This window comes from Podarcis cretensis (assembly GCF_951804945.1).
Source record: "Podarcis cretensis genome assembly, chromosome: 7".
Lineage (NCBI taxonomy): Eukaryota > Metazoa > Chordata > Lepidosauria > Squamata > Lacertidae > Podarcis > Podarcis cretensis.
In genome coordinates, this window is record NC_137176.1 from 8,279,384 (window position 1) to 8,306,753 (window position 27,370).

The 27,370-nt window shown below is 45.1% G+C and overlaps 1 protein-coding gene across 1 annotated transcript; it reads left to right on the top strand.

The window, feature by feature from the left end:
• Positions 1 to 2,399: 2,399 nt before the first annotated feature.
• Positions 2,400 to 9,458, top strand: MED10 (mediator complex subunit 10). Its single transcript, XM_079984587.1, has 4 exons — positions 2,400 to 2,658; positions 5,709 to 5,792; positions 6,334 to 6,436; positions 8,843 to 9,458. The coding sequence occupies exons 1-4, from the start codon at positions 2,537 to 2,539 to the stop codon at positions 8,936 to 8,938; spliced, it is 405 nt and encodes a 134-aa protein (XP_079840713.1). The 5' UTR covers positions 2,400 to 2,536; the 3' UTR covers positions 8,939 to 9,458.
• Positions 9,459 to 27,370: the final 17,912 nt, after the last annotated feature.

Here is a 27,370-nt window from a genome sequence, read left to right on the forward strand (position 1 = left end):
TGCATCTCTGGGTTATTTGTGGAGCATAGGAATTCGTTCATTTCCCTCCCCCAAAATATAGTCCAGCCCACCACATGGTCTGAGGGACGGTAGACCAGCCCATGGCTGAAAAAGGTTGCTGACCCCTGGACCAGGCTGACAACCCCATATCTAGTCCAACCCCTTGCAATGCAGGGATATATACCATATTTTCTCGCCCTATAGGACGCACTTTTTCCCCTCCAAAAATGAAGGGGAAATCTGTGTGCGTCCTATGAGGCGAATACAGGGTTTCGCTGAAGCCTGGAGAGCGAGAGGGGTCGGTGCGCACTGACCCCTCTCGCTCTCCAGGCTTCAGGAAGCTATCAGCAAGCCTGGGGAGCCCGCGGGAGTTCCCGCAGGGCTCCCCACGCTGCAGATAGCAGCCTGCCGCCCAGCGCACGGAGTGCCGTGAGGCAGAGCGCCCCGCGCGCCGGGCAAACATCCGCACAGCCCCGCCATTCCACTAGTCCCCGACCTGGTTTTGGGGGGGAAATAAAGGAAACATTTTTTTCCTTTATTTCCCCCCCCCAAAAAAATTAGGTGCGTCCTATGGGACGGAGCGTCCTATGGGACGAAAAATACGGTAACTGCCCTGGGAAAGGGATTGAATTTGCAACCTTGGTATTATCAGCACCATGCCCTAACCAACTGAGCTATCCAGGCCAGATGATATCATCATCATCACCATCACCATCATCATCATCACATTTGAAACACATTATTTCTCTCAAAGACCTCTGGGCACTGGAGCTTACCCATCACAGAGCTATTAATTCCTAGTAACCTTGAAACTAAAGTGGATCTGTTATGTACTGAGTTGAATGGGATCCAAACTGCAGCAGTCTGACTGGTCCTAGAACAATAGGATCCAAACTGCAGCAGTCTGACTGGTCCTAGAACAATAGGATCCAAAATGCAGCAGTCTGATTGGTCCTAGAACAATAGGATTCAGAATGCAGCAGTCTGATTGGTCCTAGAACAATGCAGCAGTATGATTGGTTGGCAGGAACCACCCAATCATACTCCGGATAGAAGTGAATCCACAACCTGATTGGCTTACAGTAGAACTCTGGAATTAGCCAATCATGGACAGCCCATTGTGTAAATAATGTATATAAAGCAGATACTTTGAGGGGACTTTCATTCATTCATTCCTCCTCACCACTCTGAGCGGAATAAAGAGCATGAAATCACTTTGCGACTCTGAGTATATTTCAGGATCTATTGAAACATTTGTCATCCTTTGCTGAAGCGGAGGGAGAAGAATGGGGAGAACTACTTCCCTGGAGCAAATCACCCCCTTCTGTTATTATAAAATGTGTGACCAGCCACCCCATGTAAAGGTAAAGGTAAAGGTACCCCTGCCCGTACGGGCCAGTCTTGACAGACTCTGGGGTTGTGCGCCCATCTCACTTAAGAGGCCAGGGGCCAGCGCTGTCCGGAGACACTTCCGGGTCACGTGGCCAGCGTGACATCGCTGCTCTGGCCAGAGCCAGAGCCAGAGCCGCACACGGAAACGCCGTTTACCTTCCCGCTGGTAAGCGGTCCCTATTTATCTACTTGCACCCGGAGGTGCTTTCGAACTGCTAGGTTGGCAGGCGCTGGGACCGAGCAGCGGGAGCGCACCCCGCCGCAGGGATTCGAACCGCCGATCTCGATCGGCAAGCCCTAGGCACTGAGGCTTTAACCCACAGCGCCACCTGCGTCCCATAGCCACCCCATGTGCAGGCCTACTAATAATAGTTTTCATTGTAAGACGCCTTGGGTGCCTTTCAAGGAAAAAGGCAGGGTATAAAAAATTAAATATATACATGTAATATTTATCAATTATAAATACATAATCCCGAGAATCAATTGGACACTTAATTTATGATGGGCGTATATATTTTTATTCATGACTTTTTGAAACCGCTTAATTGCCGCGAAAGCGGTATATAAAAAATGAAGCGTGTGTTTCTGCGGGGAGGGGGGAATAAGAACACGAAGAGCACACAAAAATGGCTTCCCTGGCTCACAACAAGGGAAAAATCAGATTAGCATCTCGTCTGGCCAATGGCGGCGGCCGCGGTGTCCAGCAGGAGGCGGGGCAATATATTAACCCGCCCCTCACTATGAAAAGCCGGGCAGCCTTTCTCAACCTGTGGCGCCTCAGACGTCGTTGAACTACAACTCCCATCACCCCTAGCTAGCCAGGCCAGAGCTCGGGGATGATGGGAGTTGTAGTCCAACAAAGTCTGGGGACCCACCGGTTGAGAACGGCGGCTTGCGCATGCGCCCGCTCTCTCGTGGGGGGGCGGAGCCTAAGCCGGAGAGGCTGCTGAATCCTCTCGCTGGGAGGAGGGGAGAAGAGAGAAGGAGCGCGGCTGGACCCGGAAGCGGAAGTGGCCGCGACGACGACCTCGATGGCGGCTACCTTGGCAACGGGCGCCGCCAGGGAGCATTGAGGAGGAGGAGGAGGAGGAGGAGGAAGGGAGGGTCTTCCATCGCCGGAGCGCCGACGGCCAGGCCCGAAGGGATGGCGGAGAAGTTCGACTCCCTGGAGGAGCACCTGGAGAAGTTCGTGGAGAACATCCGGCAGCTGGGCATCATCGTCAGCGACTTCCAGCCCAGCAGCCAGGCGGGCCTCAACCAGAAGCTGTGAGTCCCCCCCCCCTTTTCAGTCCCCTCCTCTTTCTGCGCCCCCAGAGCTACCTGCTCCGAAGGCTCCGGGCTGGCGAGAGCAGTATTGTGGGGTTCGGCTGTTTCCTTGTGCGCCATTATACCTAGTGGGTTAATTGAGTGTCGCTTTATTTGATATTAAGTTGTCGATTTTAATTATTATTATTATTATTATTATTATTAAAAAAAAAATAAAAAAAATCTTCCAGTAGCACCTTAAAGACCAACTAAGTCTTTCGCATGCACCCAGCTAAGGTGATCCTATTTCTAAAGACCAACTAAGTTAGTTCTTGGTATGAGCTTTCGTGTGCATGCACACTTCTTCAGATACACTGAAACAGAAGTCACCAGACCCTTCTATATAGTGAGAAGGTGGGGATTCTTATCTCATTATACATGACAAAGCCATTTTTCACCTTCTCACCCCTTGCTTTTTCCTGTAAGACCTATTGCAGTCGTTAAGAGTCGTCAACAGGCTCATCACAGCTATCTGCCAATCACCCAATCCCACCACCCTTCTGAGTAATACCCCTCCCCACCTTCTCACTATATAGAAGGGTCTGTTTCAGTGTATCTGAAGAAGTGTGCATGCACACGAAAGCTCATACCAAGAACTAACTTAGTTGGTCTTTAAGCTGCTACTGGAAGAATTTTTTTTATTTTGTTTTGACTATGGCAGACCAACACGGCTACCTATCTGTAATAATAATAATAATTTTTTATCTGTACCCCGCCCATCTGGCTGGGTTTCCCCAGCCACTCTGGGCGGCTTCCACAAAGACTAAAAATACACTAAGATGTCACACCTTAAAAATTTGCTTCATCTTCCCTGTGAGCAGCCCTTCAGATACAACAGAATAACAGAACCATTCGCAGAGTTGGGAGGGAACCACCGGTGTCATCCAGTTCAACCCCCAGCAATGCAGGAATCTTTTGCCCAACATGGGGCTGGAAACCACAACCATGAGATTAAGAGATTCATGCTTTACTGATGATAATATTAATAATAATAATAATTTATTATTTGTAACCTGCCCATCTGGCTGGGTCTCCCCAGCCACTCTGGGCGGCTTCCAACAAAGATTAAAAATACATTAAAATGTCAAACATTAAAAACTTCCCTGAACAGGGCTGCCTTCAGATGTCTTCTGAATGTCAGGTAGTTGTTTATTTCTTTGACATCTGGTGGGAGGGCGTTCCACAGGGCAGGTGCCACTACCGAGAAGGACCTCTGCCTGGTTCCCTGTAACTTGGCTTCTCGCAATGAGGGAACTGGCAAAAGGCCCTCTGCGCTGGACCTCAGCGTCCTGGCAGAATGATGGGGGTGGAGATGCTCCTTCAGGTATACTGGACTGAGGCCATTTAGGGCTTTAAAGGTCAGCACCAACACTTTGAATTGTGCTCGGAAAAGTATTGGTTGATTTTAAGTCATTTTCATGTATCGATTGTGGTTTGCTCGTGTCAGATTGCCAAAAGATGTGTGATCTTGTATATCTTTGCACTGCATGCGGTCACATAGAAAAGTGAAAAACGTAATATGGTTAAGATTCCCTGTTGGTGGGCTGCTCTTTCCCCAGGGAGGCTCACCAGGTGCCATTGTTGCGCATCTTCAGGTCCCAGGTGAAAACTTAAAAAGGTAAAGGTAAAGGTACCCCTGCCCGTACGGGCCAGTCTTGACAGACTCTGGGGTTGTGCGCCCATCTCACTTAAGAGGCCAGGGGCCAGCGCTGTCCGGAGTCACTTCCGGGTCACGTGGCCAGCGTGACATCGCTGCTCTGGCGAGCCAGAGTCGCACACGGAAACGCCGTTTACCTTCCCGCTGGTAAGCGGTCCCTATTTATCTACTTGCACCCGGAGGTGCTTTCGAACTGCTAGGTTGGCAGGCGCTGGGACCGAGCAGCGGGAGCGCACCCCGCCGCAGGGATTCGAACCGCCGACCTTTCGATCGGCAAGCCCTAGGCGCTGAGGCTTTAACCCACAGCGCCACCTGCGTCCCTTAGGGTGAAAACTTACCTCTTAACAAAAGCCTTTGGCTTCTTAATCTATGTATTTTTATTATAACGTTTATATCCCACTTTTCCTCCCAGTAAAGGAGCTCAGGGTGTCCTGCACAGTTCGCCTCCCTCCCCATTTATTCTCACAACAACCCTGTGAGGTAGGCTAGGCTGAGAGACTGCGACTGGCCCAACAAGCTTCATGGCCAAGTGGGGATTCGAACCCTAGTCTCCCGAGTCCTAGTTTAACACTCAGACGACTACATCACACTGCCACTGTAGCCTTTTAGAAGTGGGTGGAATGTTTTTCAATGTATTCCCCCACTCCATTGGTCTTAATGTATCTAATGGGTTTTGTTTGATTGTAAGTCACTTTGGGTGGCCTTGGGCAAGATAATGCAACGTCATTCTGTTTGTGTAGAATCTTTTTGACATTGGTTTGGAGAAAGTATGCATGGGTATGTATTCCTGGATTTTGCTCCTACAGGAAGTAGTGGTGGCCACTATCTTGGATGGCATGGTTTCAAAAGAGGATTAGACAGAATCATGTAGGAGAAAGAAATGTTCAGTTTCCACTGTTGGAGACTGCCTGCCTCTGAATACCAGTTCTTGGAAGCTACAAATGTGAAATTACACACATATTCTGCTTTGTCAGCTTCCAATAGGTACTTGGTTGGCCATTATGAGAGTAGGATGGGCTATTGGCCTGATCCTGCAGGCTCTTCTTGCATTCTAACTCCTGAAATTGTCTTTAATTAGACAGCTGGTAGTCAGAAGTCTATAAACATGGAGGTTCCATTTCTGGTCATTGCTAATAGATGAAAGGTCTGTATGCAGATTCTTTTGAAAAGTCACCTCCTCTATGGATTTAGATCTGCCAGTATTTGGTTTTCCAGATTGTTCTTTTTATTTTTGAGAATGCTCTTTTTGTGTCTTTTAAAAATTACTTATAGGAATACAGACTAGTGTGACTATTGTTGTGACTATTGTCTTAGTAGTTCTGGGAATGAATAAACCTATGTTTCCTTCTCCTAGGAATTTTATGGTTACAGGCTTGCAAGATGTTGACAAGTGCCGGCAGCAGCTTCATGATATTAGTGTGCCTTTGGAAGTCTTCGAGTAAGTTTTTAACTTCACATGGTTACAGGCAATACTTCTCTCCAAAGCCTTGGGAAAAGTATCTCGGTCTTCTTCATCTTAATGATTTTGATGAGCAGGGCTAGAAAGCAAACTTCTGTACACTACAGAGCATAGTAGTAGTAATGAAGAGTGGTACTAAACTCTTCTGGTACTAAACTCTCTTCTGGTCTTTAAGAAGCATCTTGCAGAATATTATTTCACACATTTTCTCAGCTTTTCTCCCCTCAGGTATATTTCTGGGAATAGTTTGGCTTTCAGCATCTGTTTAAAAAGGCAGTTTGTGTATGTTGATGCTAACTGAGCTAGGTGAACTTGTCACAGTGCTTCTTAAAGTAGTCTCTATACAGCTAGATGTCCAGTATTGATGTAAAAATGTCAGCAACATGTTCTTAGCTGCATATCTAATACATAATCTAGTGTGTCTTGTTTTAGAAAGTGTTGTGAATAGATGATCTATATGTCTGTTTTACACTGTATGGAAACCTATCTATCAAACCTGACATGCAATTTATTTCCTCAGATATATAGATCAAGGCCGTAACCCCCAACTTTATACTAAAGAGTGTTTGGAAAGGGCTCTTGCTAAAAATGAACAGGTGAAGGGCAAAATTGACACCATGAAGGTAAGATAAAGGTGTTTCTCAAATAACATGTATTCACTAATAGATAAATACAGTGGTGCCTCGCAAGACGAAATTAATCCGTTCCGTGAGGCTCTTCGTATAGTGGTTTTTTCGTCTTGTGAAGCAAGCCCATTGACAGCTTAGCGGATTAGCGCTATTAGCGGTTTAGCCGCTTTTAGCGGATCAGCTGATAAGCGGCTTAGGGCTTAGGAAAAGGGGGAAAAAGGGAAAAAACCCCGCAGGAACTCAAGCCCATAGGGAAATTCGTTTTGCGAAACGCCTCCAAAACGGAAAACCCTTTCGTCTAGCGGGTTTTCCGTCTTGCGAGGCGTTCGTCTTGCGGGGCACCACTGTAGTCTCATTAAGATGAAACACAAAATATATAGCAAAGGTATCGGACTTGATAGGCTTTGCCTATATATTGGCAGTCTTCACTGATTATATCTGAAGGATCAAATTCTGTAACAATAATTCAAAGTGTATTTAGAAATTAAGAATGGTCTGCAAATTGCATCTGATTGATAGTACCTAGAGTTTTCACAATCTGAGAGTGTTTCTAGATCCAGTTTTGTCATTTGAGGTTAACTGGTCCAGGCTTGGACCATCGGAAGTAACTGCAGCAGCTGTGACCTTTGCTGGACAAGGATCCTCTCTGCCACTCCTACCTATACTCCGGTAATTTTCTGGATTGCATTGATATACAGTGGTGCCTCACAAGACGAAAATAATCCGTTCCGCGAGTCTCTTCGTCTAGTGGTTTTTCCGTCTTGCGAAGCATCCCTATTAGCGGCTTAGCGGCTAAGCGGCTATTAGTGGCTTAGCGGCTTAGAAAAAGGGGGGGAAAGGGGAAAAGACTTGCAAGACCTTTTCGTCTTGCGAAGCAAGCGCATAGGGAAATTTGTCTTGCGAAGCGCCTCGAAAAACGGAAAACCCTTTCGTCTAGCGGGTTTTTCATCTTGCGAGGCATTCATCTTGCGGGGCACCACTGTAATGCAAGGCTACCTTTTGAAAACGATACAGAGCTGCATTTCAAAGTATAGCTCCCAGCCAATAACTGGGGCCAGTCAGTTGGGCAGTTTGTGCTCGCCCAGGTAGCCCTGAGATCTGAAGGAAGGCATGTGATGACTTTAGAAATAGGATCACCTTAGCTGTGGCATATTGCTTATGAAGTGTAGTTATCTGCCACTAGGAAGGCTCCCTTGGGCCTACATTGTCTTTTCATTACTAGGCAATTTAAAAAATATGCTAAGTCTTTAATCTTTGGTTCATTATTTTAATCTTGCTGTTAACTTGATTTTTATTTTATAAGCTACTCTAGTGGGGTGTGTGACAATGCAGTGTAGTATATCAGTCTGAAAAAGCTTTCCAAAGACTAAGTTAAAATATTAATTCGGCACTAGATGAAATGAATCGTGTGACTAGTTTTTATTGTATTTATTTATTAAATTGGTATGATGCCCTACATTTGCATATCTCAGGGCAGTTCACAACATAAAAATACAAGATAAAAACACAAAATTCCTAATTAAAACACGAACAAAACTAAAACGATAGTCCCCCTCCCCACCTCCTCCCAAAACAAGTTTAAAAGGGTATCAGATGTTAATCAGCCAAATGGCTTGTTGAAGAGGAACATTTTCACCTGGCTCCTAGAGGTGTATAATTTAGGCACCAGCCTTCCATTTGCCTTGGGGATCTTTGGACATTTCTCTTCAAGAAGGTGCTCCCTGGGCTACAGTAGCAAACTGCTTTGGAAACTGAATGGAGCTCTCAAAGGACTTTGTTAACCTCCTTGGGTGCAAGCCGAAACCTTCTGTTTACAAGAAGTTATAAGCACCACTGTGTGGGTACAGAGTGGGGTGGGGGCTTCATGTACATTCACCAGGTGTGTAGAGTGCATTTGTGCCTGAGAGACGATAAAGTAGGTCAGTAGTACAGTGGTGCCTCGCAAGACGAAATTAATCCGTTCGGTGAGGCTCTTCATATAGCGGTTTTTTTGTCTTGCGAAGCAAGCCCATTGACAGCTTAGTGGATTAGCGCTATTAGCGGTTTAGCGGCTTTTAGCGGATCAGCTGATAAGCGGTTTAGCGGCTTAGGAAAAGGGGGAAAAACCTGCAGGAACTCGCAAGACATTTCGTCTTGCGAAGCAAGCCCATAGGGAAATTCGTTTTGCGAAGCGCCTCCAAAACGGAAAACCCTTTCGTCCAGCGGGTTTTCCGTCTTGCGAGGCGTTCGTCTTGCGGGGCACCACTGTAGCTTGATCAAGTCTTTACTTACTTCCTGTCAAATAAAACTGCTAGGACATGGTGGTCTTGGTTACTGCTGCTAATACTATCTCCCTCCCACCCCCAGTGCAAATAAAAGGCGAAAGTTTCCCTGCTTGACACTTTTTCTTTTTCTTCTTAGAAATTCAAAAGCCTATTGATTCAAGAGCTGACTAAAGTCTTCCCAGAGGACATGGCCAAGTACAAAGCTATTCGGGGTGAAGATTCATCTCCTTAATTACATTCTGTATTGTACTGTGTTCTTCTCCAGACACCGCTGATAGGTTATTGTGGCAATATTTGACATAACCAGAGGACTGAAAGTGCTGTATCCACAGAAGCATTGATTAAATGTTTTGTTTCTTGGAAAAGATGCAAGCTGATTCTCCCGTACAACATCTGAAGTCATTCAGGTTTCTAAGGACTTCAGTAAGAAGCCAACAACTCTGAAACAGTCTTTAAGAGGACTTCCAGCTCATATGTGAATTGAAGCCTATCAACATTGCTTTTTGTAAGATCCCATTTTGAATTACTTAGTGTATATCTTTCTTATATAAAGTAAAGTGGGGTCAGGCAGCTATATGTGTGCTGTTGAAGTTCTGCCACCTGCCAAATGGAGAAGCAGAATAGTTGCTGTAATCTTTCTTCCTGGGTAATTAATAGGTTTGTCCATACTTTTTCATTATACCTTGGTCTGCAGGAAGAGTAGAATGATTCTATGATGCTATATGAAAGAATAAACAAGAACATTTGCAATATGGTGCATGTGCAGTTTATATATTCTTTATAACCTGCTCGGTTTTGTATGGTTAATGCAAAAACCATGCTTCTGATATTGAATTAGGTTGCAGCCTTGCTGGATTAAATTTGTATACTAAAATTGCTTATTGTCCCCACCTCCAAACTTCCATATGGTCTCTTGGGCTTTTTGCACGGTAGATGAGAAATGTCAATCTACATTTTAATCATCAAAGGTATTTGCATGCTATACCTTGTGGGCGGCATCTAATTCATACCCATCTGCTGCTGGAAGGCATCAGTCAGTGTAATGGAGGAGGTAGTTTGTGGGGGTCGGTGGAGGGATACACCCTTACTAAGATATGACAGCTATAAACTAGCTTATACTTGTATGTTTATTACTCTGCAACTGTAGCAGTCAGTGCTGATTTGCATAGCTATCAAATGTACTGTACAGTGGTGCCCCGCAAGATGAACGCCTCGGAAGACGAAAAACTCGCTAGACGAAGGAGTTTTTCATTTTCTTAGCCGCTTCGCAAGACGCATCTCCCTATGGGCTTGCTTTGCAAAACGGAGCTTGCCCCGCAAGTGATTCTCCCCGCTGCCCCTTCCCTTGCTTTAAAACAGGTCCGGCGCGAGCCTTCCCCTCTGTCCCCGGAGATTGCGGGGCAGCCAACGGGGAGAAGCGATCTTCTCCCCGCCGCCCCTTGCTTTAAACAGGGCCGGGGACAGAGGGGAAGGCGCTCGGCGCTTCCCCTCTGTCCCCGGACGGTCTCCATAGGAACGCATTGATTGATTTTCAATGCATTCCTATGGGAAACCGTGCTTCGCAAGACGAAAAACTCGCAAGAAGAAAAAACTTGCGGAACGAATTAATTTCGTCTTGCGAGGCACCACTGTATATGAAAAGGTCTAATCCCTTTTCTAATGAAGGTGGGGGAGGGATAGATGCTTGACAATCTATGCATTGGATAAAGTGCCTGGTTTTGGGTGGAGGTGGTTTATACCATTCATACAAACAATTTTTTACTAGTTCATATGTCCAGTTGTTCAAGGCCTCAGAGAGAAAGGTGGAGCTTCACCGCCTGATCACCTATAGGCAATCCTCACACAATGTTGGTAAGCACTCTTAAATAGTGGAAATAAGCTCTTCATCTGTATGATTCATCAGTTATAATAGAGGGTCTGAAGCAAAGTATTGACTTGCTGTTTGTCATATAGCTCTGTGAAAATAGTTCTGGGGCTGTTCAAATTATCTGCATTTGTACCCATGTCCTGTATTATGTGGGGCAGACACAACACAGCTCCTCATTACTTCCATCCCATACAGATTCTAGTCTTTTCTCTCACAGCCTGATACAATTCTTAGTAATTTCTATGCTGCTCCCTTTCCTCTTCCATTTTCTCCCTTCTCACCCTACCCTCACCAGAAATTGTAGATCTCTTATCTCTTTTCCCTGCCCCCCGCCCTACCCAAACTGTGTGATAAAATGTGGGGATGAGCTTGTTGTGAAACAGCAGAGTGCCATTTTTCCTGAACAAGTTAACATCAGCAATTTTAATAATCACTGTAATTGTCAGTGTGTTCAGGACTAGTGCCAGCTTGGGAGTGGCAGAGCTTGGCATGTTGCCATGCCCATCAGAGCCCCCATCCAGGGCACTGCTACTGCCGCCTCAATTCACACACGCCCCTTCCTCACAGATGTGCTTATTGGCAGTGGTGCTTATTAGGGGAGCCAGTGAGCACTGGCTTGGTTCCCTTATGTGATGGGCAGCCCCCATGTTATGTTTCCTGAGATGTGATGTCTAATATGATGCCTGCTTTCCACGAAAGAGAGCAACGTCAGTGCTTGACTCCCATAAAAGATTTATCTCTGACAGATGCAGAAAGGAAATTATATTCAAAGCGTGTTATGCTAAGTTAATGTAAAATTTTAATTTGAAGGGGGGGAAATACACCCTCATTAACAACCACTGCAAGAGGTTATTGAAATCCACATGAGGGCTAGTGAACCTCTGGGGTGCAGAGGAGCAGAGAAGATTTCCTGACACAATTTTTTAGGTCTCTTCAGCACTGGCTGAAGAGACCTGTTCATTCACCCAGTCCCCCCCCCCTTTAAAACAACAACAACAACAACTCCTCACTTTTCACAGCTCAGGCCTCTCAGTTTTAAACTGTGTTTTAACTTTTCATTTTTAAAAATGTGTTAATCCAGTGGTGTTTGTTTTACAGAGAACTCTTGTTCATGGGATGACTAGATAAATGCCCCAGATAAATTGATATGTAGGGAGCTTTTCCATGAATTAGACATAACAAGCTCTTTCCCCCTAGGTGCGTCAATATTTCTGTCATATTATTATTTTTTTCTTAGAAGGCCTCTCAAAGGCTTGAAGCCTGGCAAACCATTCTGTGACTTGAACGGTCTTTGTTTGCCTGAGTCTCATCTGACATGCCCCTTTGTTATCCTGGCCAGAGTCCCCTTCTCCCCTCTTGCTTCTGTCAATATTGTTGCAGTTAATGTCTCATCCCAGCTTTCCTTCTTTGTAAAGAAGCGAGCAAAGGAGATATTGAGCAGTTCAGCCTTCTGTGTGCTGTTTGTCAGTGCAATTTGTCCTTGAATTCAACTCGATTTCCTGGGTACTGTTTTGTCTGGTAGCTTTCAGGTCCTTTGTAAGATTTCTGCAGCAACCACACCAGTCTCTGGGTTTTCCTGCCATTGAGTTACATAGGCTTGGCCCATGATGATATTGGGCTGTAATGATGCTGGTTATACCTACTTTAATAGTGAGGAAATTCTTTTTCACCCATTACTTGGGTGATCCTATCTCTCCCCCGGCCTGCCACCCAAATTTAGGACATGGTTTAACTTATTCTGAGCCTATTTAAATCTCTCTCTCTCTCTCTCTCTCTCTCTCTCTCTCTCTGTCACACACACACACACACACACACACACACACACACACACCCTTGAAGGTCAGAGACTGCCAAAATGTCTCCCTGATCCAGATATGTCAAGTGAGAGCTTTCACATGCCCAGGAAAAAATCTGAGACTATGAGAGTGCTTGACCTCACATTTGAGGCAATGTTCAGAATTGAGAATAGGGGTGGAGGGGGAGAAATCTGGTCCCGTTCACAATTAAAGTCAAATCTGCTGAACTTGCACTTTCCTAAGCAGTATAAGTACCGAAACGTAGCCATCCTTTGAAATTTGCATTCATCCAGATTTTGAGATGCGGTTCTCCCACCAAACAATATTTACAGAAACACATTGTATTAGGGGAGGTTGCTGGTGGCTGCATACAAAAATGTGTTTGTTAAGAGAAGTTTGCATTAAAATGCTAGTGAATTTTCATTAGGGCTTTTTGGGGGTGGGGGGGAAATTGTTGCAGAAATACGAAGAACTGTATTTAAGATTGGAGAGAGGGGAATGCAGAACTGAGGGAACTGAAATTGAGAGACACGTCTATTCCTATTTGAGGAAAAGAGTAGTTTCCACCCCTCTAGCCATTTTCTGTGGGTACCGTATTTTCCGCTCCATAAGACGCACCAGACCATAAGACGCACCTAGTTTTTGGAGAAGGAAAACAAGAAAAAAATATTCTGAATCCCAGAAGCCAGAACAGCAAGAGGGACCACTGTGCAGCGAAAGCAGCGATCCCTCTTGCTGTTCTGGCTTCTGGGATAGCTGCGCAGCCTGCATTTGCTCTATAAGACGCACACACATTTCCCCTTACTTTTTAGGAGGGAAAAAGTGAGTCTTATAAAGCAAAAAATACAGTACTTTAGATTCTCTCCACACACACCCAATCTGATAGAACAGGTCTTAAAGTGGCAGCAACCAGGCAAACCATACGGGAGCAGGAAGAGGAGGGGAAGGGGCTGTGTACTGATTCTATGACATCCTAACTGAAGCTGCCTATGGCCTTGTTTCTCCTACTCTGCTGGTTCCAGATAGTCCTCAAGTCACAGATCAGTGAGTATCAGAATTGGGGCAGATGGCATATTGCAAACAATCACCGTGGTTCAAAACCTGATCCAGTTAATCTCTCTCAGTAGCCTCCCCCCCACCCATGTTGATTTAGTGTTATGCCATTAACTCAGCCATGGGGGAAGGTGCCATCTGGAGGAACCTTGAGTCACTCCGCTGAGTTGTCTTGGCTGGTGGGGGACAATTAACATGGATGACTCAGCACCAGCAGTCCGAGTTCAGAAGAGTTTCTCTCGGATAACACCTGCTTGGCAGGAACTCTGTGGCCTCTTGTCTGTGACATGCTCAAGACTTATTAATATTGTGCAACCTACTGACATGTAAAAGGGACGCGGGTGGCGCTGTGGGTTAAACCACAGAGCCTAGGACTTGCCGATCAGAAGGTTAGCGGTTCGAATCCCCGTGACAGGGTGAGCTCCCCTTGCTCAGTCCCAGCTCCTGCCCACCTAGCAGTTCAAAAGCATGTCAAAGTGCAAGTAGATAAATAGGTACCGCTCTGGCGGGAAGGTAAACGGCATTTCCGTGCGTTGCTCTGGTTCGCCAGAAGCGGCTTAGTCATGCTGGCCACATGACCCGGAAGCTGTACGCCAGCTCCCTTGGCCAATAAAGCGAGATGAGCGCCGCAACCCCAGAGTCGGTCACGGCTGGACCTAATGGTCAGGGGTCCCTTTACCTTTACCTACTGACATGTAAATATGCAACTCTGCCTAGGAGCTAAAATTCAGGAGATTAATCTTCACACACCTTGGACCACCAATTTAGAAGCAACTCTCTCTGCTTTCCCAAAGCTCATGTCTGCATTTAATAAAAAGGCTTCCTCACTTTTCCTCATCCAAACCCAATTTTTTCCTTGCACATTCCAATGAATCCCAGACAGACAGATTAACCGCAGACAAGAGTAACACAAGAATCGCTGTGTTTCACTTTATTGAAGCAAAAATAACGGGTCGCACAGTGAAATAGAAACAATTCTGTAGCCATGTAAAACTTCTCTGTCTCGTAAACTAGGCTGTCAGGAAGATCTGTCAGGGAGCCCCAATTTCTCCTAAGAAAATAGCAGGGATGGAATCGTAATAGAATGCTAACATTTCATGATGACAGAAGAAATTATACAGGGAGTTGAATCCAGAAGAACAGTCCAAGATTACTCCAGTGGTTCCCACCTTTACGTTATCAGGAAGCTCAAGTGTATTTTGATAGCTTCATTTGGAAACGTAGAACAGCAAGATGGATTATGCTGAAATCATATCAAACACCAACATTCCATAATGGTAGGACGGATTATGCTAAACCGATGGGAGATTGAACAGGAAGGCTACTCAAACCGGATACTTCCCACCTTTTCAAAATACCAGGAAATCCATATGTCTTTCAAACGTAACTTTTGTAAATAAAAGTATCTCCAAGTATTGTCTTTTCTAGACTAAGTGATCAGACCTGTTTTTGAATGTTCTTAGGTCTGTTCCTTTGTAAATGGAGGTAATTAATTGGTCTAAGACATTTACATGTCTTAAAGAGGCAGGGGTGTAAAAAGTATAAAAAGTGTATGTTTGTAACATGGAGCTGCCTTCCTTTTCCTGCAACATTGGTCTTGCTAACAGACAATAAAAGTTCTCCTTTATTAAGGGGCTTTTGCTTTTTAGCATCATGGGTGTAGCCAAGGGGTGGGGGCAGGGGGGAAGATGCCCCCCTAAATCAATCAGAATCAATACAAATCTGAGATTCTGCCCCCCCAACAAAAGCCTGCCCCCCCCAACAAAAATCCTGGCTAGGCCCATGTTTAGCATGGTCCTCCGTAGAATTCAGGTAAATTTCTCACCCAAGAACAAGCTAATTTTTCCACTACACTCTCAAGTTCGATGAAATATTGGGGGGGGGGGGCAGTTGTAGGTTTCAGAAACTTGGTGTATGCTGAGGCTGGCAAGGAATTTTTAGAAGGAGGAGGAGGAGGAGGAGGAGGAAGAAGAAGAAGAAGAAGAAAGAAGAAGAAGAAGAAGAAGAAGAAGAAGAAGAAGAAGAAGAAGAAGACAGCCACCTCATTAAATACAGACCTTCCAAGTATACCTATTTTCCAGGGATAGTTCCAGATTTACAGAAACTGTCTTGGTTTCTAATTTGATACTGGAATGTCCTGCTTTCCCTTAAGACGTCCCTATCTTCATCAGAGAAATGTCAGAATGCATAGAGCTATATAACCCCAGAGCCAAGGAGATAAATAACTATAAAACCTGCTGCTGGCCAAGCATCGATAAGTGAGGGTCTCGTGGCCACAGCTAGTTGATCTTCAGAGACAATTCTTGCAGATCCTTGTTCTGGGTCCCCACCTGCTACCAAAGGAAGTGGATGGGCACGGGACTTCTGTTGCAACAGAATATTAAAGACCTGCCTTGCTTTCACTGGTTCCTGCCTCAGCTCATTCGTCTCTGACCAGTGACAGACTTGGTGGAATCTGACTCACTTGAAAGGGAGTTACTTTGTTATATATTCTGGTAACACCTTCCTGCTGAAAAGGGGAAAAATTGGGCCATGCCTCAGTTGGCCTGCTGGTGTGTGCCTAACCATGCAGACACTGAGTGTGTGTACATATGGGCTTAATATAGCTTTATTGGAGTTTACTTGTGTATTTGGGACGCGGGTGGCACTGTGGTCTAAACCACAGAGCCTAGGGATTGCCGATCGGAAGGTCGGCGGTTCGAATCCCCGCGACGGGGTGAGCTCCCGTTGCTCGGTCCCTGCTCCTGCCAACCTAGCAGTTCGAAAGCACGTCAAGTGCAAGTAGATAAATAGGTAAATAAATAGGTAGATAAATAGGTGGGAAGGTAAACGGCGTTTCTGTGTGCTGCTCTGGTTCTGGCCAGAAGCGGCTTAGTCATGCTGGCCACATGACCCAGAAGCTGTCTGCGGACAAACGCCGGCTCCCTTGCCCTATAGAGCGAGATGAGTGCACAACCCCAGAGTCGTCTGCGACTGGACCTAATGGTCAGGGGTACCTTTACCTTTTTTTTTTTTACTTGTGTATTTAGTTTATTTTTCGTGTTTCATGGCTTTGTAGCTATTGCTTTTGAGTGATTCATAATAATAAAAACACAACAAACCACAGTGATTTAAAACAATCTTCAGCAAATAATCCTGAAAACGACGCCAACAACCTTCGCAAACAACAACAAAGAGCAGCAGTTTTACTGTTCCAGAAATACAACAACTGCTCTCTGGAAAGAAGAGGTTTTGCCTGCCTTCTGTAAACAGGAGAGGTGGGTGGACTGAGCCAGAGGAGTTCTTTAACTGCAGTGTCATCACTGATAATTGCTAGGAGACAAACAGCCTGGAGCCAGACATTTTGTGGCGAAGGGGCCTAGGCTGGGGTTGGAAAATCAGCACTGGACAAATGGAACCTAAATATAGATAGTCTGATACGCTTCAAATTCATTTAACTACAATATATGTTACTTACAACTTAATAGAACTAAATTGCTGGTACTTATCAAGTGGCTTTGCATTCGTTGGCTGGAATACACAATGGCCAGGGCACTGAAAGAATTCTTGCTAAGCAATTGCACAGAATTCTCACTCTGTGCTTCCCCCTGGATCTCCTCTACTAAGACTGGGGATCCTGGAGTATGGTTACCAGATTTTTTTTCTATGAATCCGGGGACACTTTTTTTTTTTTTAAGCCGAGTAACAACAAGGAGTTAGTAGTGGGGACGGTGAGGCAAAAGACCCTGGGCCCAAGCACACATGCATATTGTATAAAGGTGCAAAGCCTTTCTTTCGCACTCTGTGAAACATAAATGTGCAGTTTTTAAAAAACTGGACAACGGCGCACCGCCCGCACATGACTCTTGAGCCTTCCCCCATCTCCTGCCCCCTTCTCCCTTTGTTTTGACAGATCGGGGGAGGCTCAGGAGTCGCAGGCGGGCGGCCGTTGCCCAGGAGGGGTGCTGGGCATGCGGTTTCTCTGCCAGGCAAGGTGCAAAGCCCTTCTTTTGCACCCTGTGAAACATAAATGCGCAGAGTTTTTTAAAAACTGGACAACGGCCGCCTGCCCGTGACTCCTGTGCCTCCCCTGATCAGTCACAACAAAGGGGAAAGGAGGCAGGAGATCTGTACCGACGGACGTCCCCAGTTCCCCTTCGGCAGCAGTGGCAGTCAGGAGCCCGGAGCCAGCCTGGTAGCACAGTTGGCTCTGGCTGGCTTCAGGAGCTGCGCCCGCCATTTTTCCTCGCCGGAAGTCCCCATATGATGTGTTGCACACAAGACACATCATATGGGGACTTCCAGCGAGGAAAAATGGCGGGCATCATTGCAGCGAGCAGCTCCTGAAGCCAGCCAGAGCCAACTGTGCTACCAGGCTGGCTCCGGGCTGCTGAGGCTGCCGCTGCCACGTTTCCCGGGGACAGATTTGCAAATCGGGGGACATTCCTGGAATAGATTTGCAAATCCGGGGACTGTCCCCGGGAACCGGGGATGTCTGGTAACCCTTTGCTGGAGGAACCAGACCCTTGCAAATCTTGATACAAACTGACCAGATCCTATCCCATACTGGTCCAAGAGGTGTAGAACTTAACTATCGCCTGGATCTGGGACTTCTGTGAGCTGTGAAATGCAGCTCTCGACAGCTAAAAAACAGCTCAGATAAATAGGTACCACTGCAGTGGGAAGGTAAGCAGTGTTTCCGTGCGCTCTGGTTTCCATCACAGTGTCCCGTTGCGCCAGAAGCGGTTTAGTCAATGCTGGCCACATGAGCCGGAAAAGCTGTCAGTGGACAAATGCTGGCTCCCTCAGCCTGAAAGCAAGATGAGCGCTGCAACCCCATAGTCGCCTTAACCATCAAGGGGTCCTTTTCTTTTTACATTTAACTTGTTTAGATAGAGCAATGGTCTGACCTGGTAGGAAGCAGCTGCCTCGGTTCCTTTTTAAGAAACACATTTTGAAAGAAAATATGCTTAGGAATGCATATTTCAACATGCATTCAAGTTTGGGCTTTCTTTTTTTAAAGGCAAATAAATGTGGAAACTCATGTCTGTGAAACTGACAAGGCCTGGCAATAAGTTGGTCTGTCCACTGCTATGAGAGACTTCCTTGTTCTACAAAGGAAGCTAATGTTACAAAAGTTGGGTGCCTCCCCTCTCTCAGCCAAGCAGTAGCAAGAGCCCATGGGATTCCAGGCACTCACTCCGGGTCTGTGTTCCTTTGGAGAATTGAGACACGGCGCAGACCATTGTATGGTTTATTTACCTGTTTACACCTTCAGTCTGCGGGGAGGAAGTCCAGATCTTACAGCATGGCCATTGCAAGAGAAGCTTGTCCCCCACAGCAGTGCAGCCAGCCTTCAGCCAGCCTGCCCAAGATGGATCCCAATTGTTCTTCTTCCAATTTCTTCCCACAACACCCTGCTAAAACCTCTCTTTTCCTGTCACCTCACACCCAGTTACCATGGCAACCTTCCAAACCCACAGTCCCTGTTTGCACGTCGGGCAAGGGGGAAGGACAGGTGTTTTTGCATCTCAGGCTCTCAGTGGCCTGTATTGTTTCTTAATGGCCCAAGCTTGACCAGGTCGTTTTGTGTAGCAGCTTGTATTTCTCTTTTCTCATCCCAAATAATCAAAATTCTACCATTTATTAATTTCTGGGGTGTTTTTTTTTTTGGGGGGGTTCCCCAAAATCTATATATAACACTAAGCATCCCCCCAAAAGGGATGCGGGTGGCACTGTGGGTTAAACCACAGAGCCTAGGACTTACCGATCAGAAAGTCGGCGGTTCCAATCCCTGCGACAGGGTGAGCTCCCGTTGCTCGATCCCAGCTCCTGCCAACCTAGCGGTTTGAAAGCACACCAGTGCAAGTAGATACATAGGTACCACTGTGGCGGGAAGGAAACGGCATTTCCGTGTGCTGCTCTGGTTCTTCAGAAGCGACTTAGTCATGCTGGCCACATGACCCGGAAGCTGTATGCTGGCTCCCTCGGCCAGTAAAGCGAGATGAGCACCGCAACCCCAGAGTTGGCCACGACTGGACCTAATGGTCAGGGTTCCCTTTACCCCCAAAAAATCCATTACAGTGGTACCTCTGGTTACAGACGCTTCAGATTACTGATGCTTCAGGTCACAGACACTTCAGGTTCCAGACTCTGCTAGCCCAGAAATAGTACCTCAGGTTAAGAACTTTGCTTCAGGATGAGAACAGAAATTGTGTGGCGGTGGCACGGCGGCAGCGGGAGGCCCCATTAGCCAAAGTGGTGCTTCAGGTTAAGAACCGTTTCAGGTTAAGAATGGACCTCCAGAACGAATTAAGTTCTTAACCCGAGGTACCACTGTATCTTCATCATGTGACTGCAGCTCGCTTTCTTTCTGCATGTGTTCATTTTTGAGTGTCACTCTCCAAAAGACTTAATCTTTTAAGGTGCCAAAAACATAGTTTGTTTCCTACAATCATCATTTCTGCCAGCCCAGTACCAGGCCACTGCATCATGCATCAGCTGCTGATTGGACAGAGGACATGGGAAGGAGATAAATGAAAAAACTCCTGACTATGATATTTTAGGGCTTCTGAATTTGAACAGAGTGACGCCTGCAAAGTCTTCCTGATCACGCTGAAACAGTACAAGCTGTAGCTGGCATCCCTGGGTGAAGGCTCACATGGCTCTGTCTCAGCAGAGAGCCTCAGCCAGCCAAACGAAGGTGACATCTTTTTCTCTGGTGTTGTCTCTTCAAAGATATATTGCTTCAAGCTCTTGTGCCTTAAGACATTGAGGATGCAATCCTATGCATAGTTTCTTGGTGAAAATTTATTAGAATTAGGTTGTATAGGACCTGGGCAAGCACAGTAATATGTTTAGCTCAGTTGAAACTGAAAGCTGCAGTTCTGGGGCAACATTAAGAAGGGCAAGGTAGGAGATGGACAGAACTGTCCCATGGGTTGTAGACTACTGGGAAGACTTTTAGAAAACCAACAGTGCTGCTCTTCTGCATTTAAATGCAAGATAACTTTTGAGCTGTCATTTCCAGTTCCGTCTTAGCACCAAGTGCCTGGGAAACAAAAATAAATAAATCACCAAACTTTGCAATCAACCTGCTGCATCAGATAGTTTTGCTGATTTTTCTTGCACATTAAGAAAAGGAACAAATGCTGCGATTGTCGTATACTTTAAGAAACAGAGATTATTTTAGCCCTACACATAAAGAGAACTTACTCTATACAAGACTGCTGCTAAGTTAAAAGAAATAATGGTACAGTACGTGAAATTCATGAGTTTTAATTAATTTGCATTTGTTTGTGATTTGCAGACCACAAAATTTGGTTTGGACCCCACTCTGGAAAGCAGACCAACTTAGTCTGAATGAATTTGAAGGCTTTCTGATTTAGCTCATGGTCCAAAGCTGAACCCTAATTCAGCAAAAGGGCTTATTGCCTTCCCTATGCATTATAATGGATAAATTTTTAATGGACTTTTTTTGGTAGAAATGGGTCAAATTTACAGGCATGGCAATGGATAGAGCCTGCTAACTTGCAAATAGAACCATTTTTGTTTTTTGTTTTGCTACGTGCCTTTTAAAATTGATTTGGTGACAGAGAACTAACAGGGGTTTACTTCTCCCAGTGGTTTTGTAAGTAACAGTTTTGTTATTAAAATGGCATTGAAGGGGAGCCCCTAGGAGAGTAACCTGCTAAATTTCAGAAGGATGGGTGCTGGGGCTAGCAAAGTGATAAATGAAAAAACAGCTGCAGGCTTATGTTCTGTGGATGTGTGGGCACATGGCACAGAGGCAGAAATAGTTGTATATTCAGCGTTTTCCAAACAAGGGCTGCTAGCATAAAACTATCATAGAGGGCAGAACAGACAAGAGCAAGGTGATTTATTACTTCAGTGTCCCTTCCCCAAAGCATTTGTGATTGAAGATCCCTGTGAAAATTATTCCTTCTGATTAGAAGCTAGAGCTGTCCGTCACAAAAGAATTTTCTGCACCCTGGTATTTTCCTTATAGTGAGGCATCTAATCATAAGCTTGCATTTTTATTAAAGCTTATATGTTTAATCAGGGCTTGTATTTTAAAATGAGCTTAAAGATTTTCAAATGTTTCATGCCAGGCAGAAGAGCAGCTGCCTAAGAACCTTGGCAAAATGTTTTTACTCCTAGACAAGGGGCCCCCCTGATTTATAGCAGAAAACAATTCTCAAAGTCGTAAAAAGGGAATTACAGGCTGAGAGCCAAGGTTACACTGACCCTACAAATTAAGGGTGGATAAATAGTAAAATGAGCCATATCTTCTTCCTAAGGTTAAAAAGGTCAAGAGCAGTGAAAAAGCAACTGGTCTGGCTGGCAGAAAGAGAACATTTTTGGGAAGTCTTTTCTAAAGCTGTTTCTTTCTTAAACTAAGATCCTTTTAAGATTTCTTTTCCTTTTAAAAGGTTATTTATGTATTAAATATATTAGTTTAAATATAATTATGCAAAGGATTTAAGAAATGCTAGATTCTTATTTCATATAGTTGGAAGAGATCACAGGGGCCATCAGCCACCAGCCTCCTGCCAGACAGGAGACGCCATCGAGCACTCCTGATATATGGTTGTCAGGCCTTTTGTTTAGAAACCTTCAAATGAAGGAGATCTCTCAATGTTGATGTGAACTCAAAATCATTGACATATGTTTAAGATAAAAATTCAAGATTAACCATCTGTTTTGGAAGGCAATAGGGCAAGGAGGGCAAGAGGTGAGCTGGTAATTAAGATTCCTTGTTGAGACACATGTAAGATATATTACTACTTATTTGTCATTTATAGATAGAAGAATATATAGCTTTTTGATTCCCATAAAAGGGCAAGAGGAAATGGGTGTATCTTTTGTGATTGGTTCTAGCAAACAGCCAATAGGAATTTTAACCAGGCTGATTGGACAGAGGCAGCCACAGGAGGAGCAAGGGGGCTGGATTAAGGAAATATAAGTGCTGGCCAGAATGGCAAGAGGACAGGCCAGAGCTTGGTAACCATATACCACTGTGCTTCATATTTATTTGTCTGACAAATAAATTACTATTTTAATTTCTCTATTGCTGCGTTGAATATTTCATTCCAGCTAAGCGTTAACCACAAGCAGGGTGCTACAATAGGACAAACCTGGGGAGATATGTTTGCAGTTTTGCAGGCACTTTTCACAGGTTTTTTTTAAACACATAGATCTCAGAGGTCCCTGTTTTGGTTTGTGGCTCTTCAGAGAGATCCTTCTTCAGCTTGGACAAACTTCAAATCTGTTTGATGTGACTCACTTCATTTTGGGATTTGTCTGAAACAAATGCACAAGCCTAGAGTGAATGTAATAGTTTGAAAGAAAAAGCATACTTTTTAGTCTTCCTCACTTCTGAGTGGCGAGAGGTCCAGGGAGAAACACTACGTGGTTTATTTCCTTTTGAGTATGCTGAGATGGCAAGATTAACAGGGAAAGTTAGGAATCACGATGACCAAAAATTTAACAGAGAGTGGGATATATTTAGACAATATTTGAAAGATCACTGTAAACACCTCAGATATTTGTCAGGCCTTGAATGACTCCTGTAATGTGACATATCATGAAAATAATGGGTAAATATAAACTAGAGATTATTCAATATGCAGTTAATACAGAAATGTAGAGGACCCATGCTGGGGTAGAGGGTAGTCTCAATACTTCATTATACAACTTTATTTCCCACACTTCAGTATTTCTTTTGTGTATATTTTTGATGGAGAAGGATAACTGTGATGTATTAAAAAAAACCCCAATAATGATTAAAGAAAAGAAAATAGCAAAACAAAATGGATGTGAGAGCACTGCAGAACTTTGGCGTGCTTGTTTTATTTATAAATGTACACGCAGGGCACAGTGAGGGCAAAGAGTAAATGAGAAGAAAAAGAAATCAGCTGCTCCTGCTTCAGCTTTACATAGAGAGTAAACAGAAAGAATGGCTTAGGCCACAGATACATGCACATACCCTCTAAAAATCCTTCACCCTGTTTTCTGGCAGATTTTTTTATGGGGATGAACCCAATTCACCTTCTTTGTTTATGCCCATTTAGCTTTTCATTGCTGCAGCTGCAACTGGCCATCGTAAGTCTGTCACAATTCCCCCACGGTCACTATGGGGCACGTACGTGAGAAGTGGCGACTGCCACACAAGCGCAAAACTGGTGGGGAATACATGGAGAAATTCTGCAAAGTGACCCTTTTATGGTAAGGAGGGTTGAGAGGGGAAAAAAGGTTTTTGAGAAATTTCAGCTCAACTGTAGCTTAAGCTCTACCAGCTTTTATTTGACTCGAAAGCAAAATGGCTTGAGTTCTTCCTGCCACCCCGAAACCCCTAATAAGCATGGATCTCAGTCTACATTACCGCAGAACACATTTGCATTTCAATTCTACGCCTGTTAATTCAGAAATAAGTCCCACTGAGTTAAATGGGTCTTACTTTCTGCCACAGCAGAAGGGTTCTTATTTGGCCTGCAAGGCTGATTTCCTCAAGCTGTGCTGCCACACTTCCCACCCCCTATGTCAAGGTAGAGATGTGGCTGCAAAGGAGCAGACTCATCTTCTGCAGTCCCATGCAGTTTGGATGCCGCAATAGAGAGGTGCATAGGGTAGGGTAAATATTATGTTTGCCTGGAAGGGTTGAGGCATCTAATCATAACCTGCATTTTTATTGAGGCTTGATCAGGGCCTGTATTTTAAAATGAGCTTAAAGATTTTCAAATGTTCATGCCAGGCAGAAGACCAGCTGCCTAAGAACCTTGGCAAGATGTTTATTCTCCTGGACAAGGGGCCCCCTGATTTATAGCAGAAAACAATTCTCAAAGTCGTAAAAAGGGAATTACAGGCTGACAGCCAAGGTTACACTCACCCTACATATTACAGAAGATAAAAAAGCAGAGAAAAACATAATTAAGAGTGGGTAAATAGTAAAATAAAACCATGTGCCTCCCATTCAACTTGAGCCATATTTTCCTAAGGTTGAAAGGTCAAGAGCAGTGAAAAAGGCAACTGGCTTGGCTGGAGAAGATAGGTTTTCTTTCTTTCTATTTTTGAGGCTGGAAACTGTTCCTTACTTTGAAAAGGTTTATTCTTTTAAAAAGCTATCTATGTTATGTATTAAATATATTGGCTTAAATGTAATTATGCAAAGGAATTAGAAGCTAAGAAATGTTAAATCCTTATGCTAGATTCTTATTTCATATAGTTGGAAGAGATCACAGGGGCCATCAGCCACCAGCCTAGCCCCCCTTGTCAAGCAGGAAACATAATTAGATCACACATATGGTTGTCAGGCCTTTGTTTAAAAGACCTTCAAGGAAGGAGATCTTTCAATGATGATCCTTGACATCTGTTTAAGATAAAAATTTAAGATTAACCATCTGTTTTGGAGGGCAATAGGGCGAGGTGAGCTGGTAATTAAGGTTCCTTGTTGAGACACATGTAAGATATATTACTACTTATTTGTCATTTATAGATAGAAGAATATATAGCTTTTTGTTTCCCATAAAAGGACAAGAGGAAATGGGTGTATCTTTTGTGATTGGTTCTAGCAAACAGCCAATAGGAATTTCAACCAGGCTGATTGGACAGAGGCAGCCACAGGAGGAGCAAGGGGGCTGGATTAAGGAAATATAAGTGCTGGCCAGAATGGCAGGAGGCCAGGCCAGAGCTTGGTAACCATATACCACTGTGCCTCTCATTTATTTGTCTGACAAATAAATTATTATTTTAATTTCTCTATTGCTGCGTTGAATATTTCATTCCAGCTAAGCGTTAACCACAAGCAGGGTGCTACAGGGTCTCCTCCGAGGGGGGCCGGGGGGAGATGTCGAGAGCCAAAGACAGCAGTTGGGGCATGAGAGAGTGCTCTAGATGCTTCCGAGCACGATTCAAAGTGTTGGTGCTGACCTTTAGAGCCCTAAACGGCCTCGGTCCAGTATACCTGAAGGAGCGTCTCCACCTCCATTGTTCTGCCTGGACACTGAGGTCCAACTCCGAGGGCCTTCTGGCGGTTCCCTTGCTGCGAGAAGCCAAGTTACAGGGAACCAGGCAGAGGGCCTTCTCGGTAGTGGCGCCCGCACTGTGGAACGCCCTCCCACCAGATGTCAAAGAGAAAAATAACTACCAAACTTTTGGAAGGCATCTGAAGGCAGCCCTGTTTAGGGAAGCTTTTAATGTTTAGTAGGTTATTGTATTTTAGTGTTTTATTGGAAGCCGCCCAGAGTGGCTGGGGAAACCAGATGGGCAGGGTATAAATAATAAATTATTATTATTATTATTCCGCGGGTGGCACAGTGGTTGAAACCACTGAGCTTCTTGGGCTTGACCATCAGAAGGTTGGCAGTTCAAATCCCCGCGACGGAGCGAACTTCCGTTGCTCGGTCTCAGCTCCTGCCAACCTAGCAGTTCGAAAGCATGTCAGTGCAAGTAGATAAATACTGGTAGGTACCGCTACGGTGGGAAAGTAAACAGTGTTTCTGCGCACTCTGGCTCCTGTCACGGTGTCCCATTGCACCAGAAGCAGTTTAGTTGTGCTGGCCACATGACCCGGAAAGCTGTCTGTGAACAAACGCTGGTTCCCTCGGCCTGAAGCAAGATGAGCGCTGCAACCCCAGAGTCGCTTTTGACTGGACTTAAACGTCAAGAAGTCCTTTACCTTTTACCGCATCAACAGGCTCACTTCCAAACCCCTGGCAGCTTCCCAGCTGCCCTTTTCCCATCTCTGGTGAAAGGCAGCAAGCCCATGCCGAACTGCTCTTTGTAGATATTGACTGATGATAATAAAGGAAAAGGATTTATTGTTGGCACAAGCTTTTATAAACTGTGCCGTCATAAATCGGCTAGTCTTTAAGGTGTCACAGCCTCCCAGTTGTTTTTGTCTGCTTCAGGCAGGCTTGGCTACTGCATTGGAAATAAATGGAAAGCACCCTGAGTGGGTCCAAAGGATCTTTCATTCAAGTAAACCCAGGGGTCCAGGAGTTGGGTGGGTGGGGTGAATTACTTGTAGGGACAAGGCTGGGCTTTCCCCCCCATCACCTCCACCACCTCCTGGTGCCACCTCCTCATTTCCTTGAGGCTGGAATGGAACAGAATCCGGAAATGCGAAAATGGTTCAGTGGTTCTTTTCATCTCGATCCTTCAGAGAGCTGGACTAAAGAGACTATGAGCCAGATCCAGACAACTTTTGGAGCTGGCCCACTGAGATCAGTGGAGCTTAAAATAGTCACAAATGGTTCATGAAGAACCTCTGATTTTTTTCTTCCCCAAGTCAGAAATATTTGTCTACTTCAGGTAATGTCCTAGAACCACAGGATTCCAGGAAGCAAGAGACGAAGAAACACCAAACATATTGGTTTCTACCAGAAGACTTTAATTAATGAACCTCACCTCAGGAAAATTCAAAATAAGAATACAGTGGTACCTTGGTTTACAAACTTACGTAATCTGTTCCGGAAGTCCGTTCTTAAACCAAAACCGTTCTTAAACCGAGGCACGCTTTCCCTAATGAGGCCTCCCACAGCTGGTGCCCTTCCACCGTTCAGATTCCGTTCTTAGACTGAGGTAAAGTTCTCAAACCAAGACACTATTTCTGGTTTTGCAGAGTTTGTAAACCAAATCGTTCTTAAACCGGACTGTTTTTAAACTGAGGTACCACTGTATAGGGACGCGGATGGCGTTTTCGGTTAAACCACAGAGCCTAGGACTTGCCGATCAGAAGGCCAGATGGCGTTTCCGTGCGCTGCTCTGGTTTCACCAGAAGCGGCTTAGTCATGCTGGCCACATGACCCGGAAGCTGTAAGCCGGCTCCCTCGGCCAATAAAGCGAGATGAGCGCTGCAACCCCAGAATTCGTCACGACTGGACCTAATGGTCAGTGGTCCCTTTACCTTTACCTTTACCACTGTATAAGGGCAAGAGCCAGCAGTCAGCCAGGTTGGGTATTGTCAACA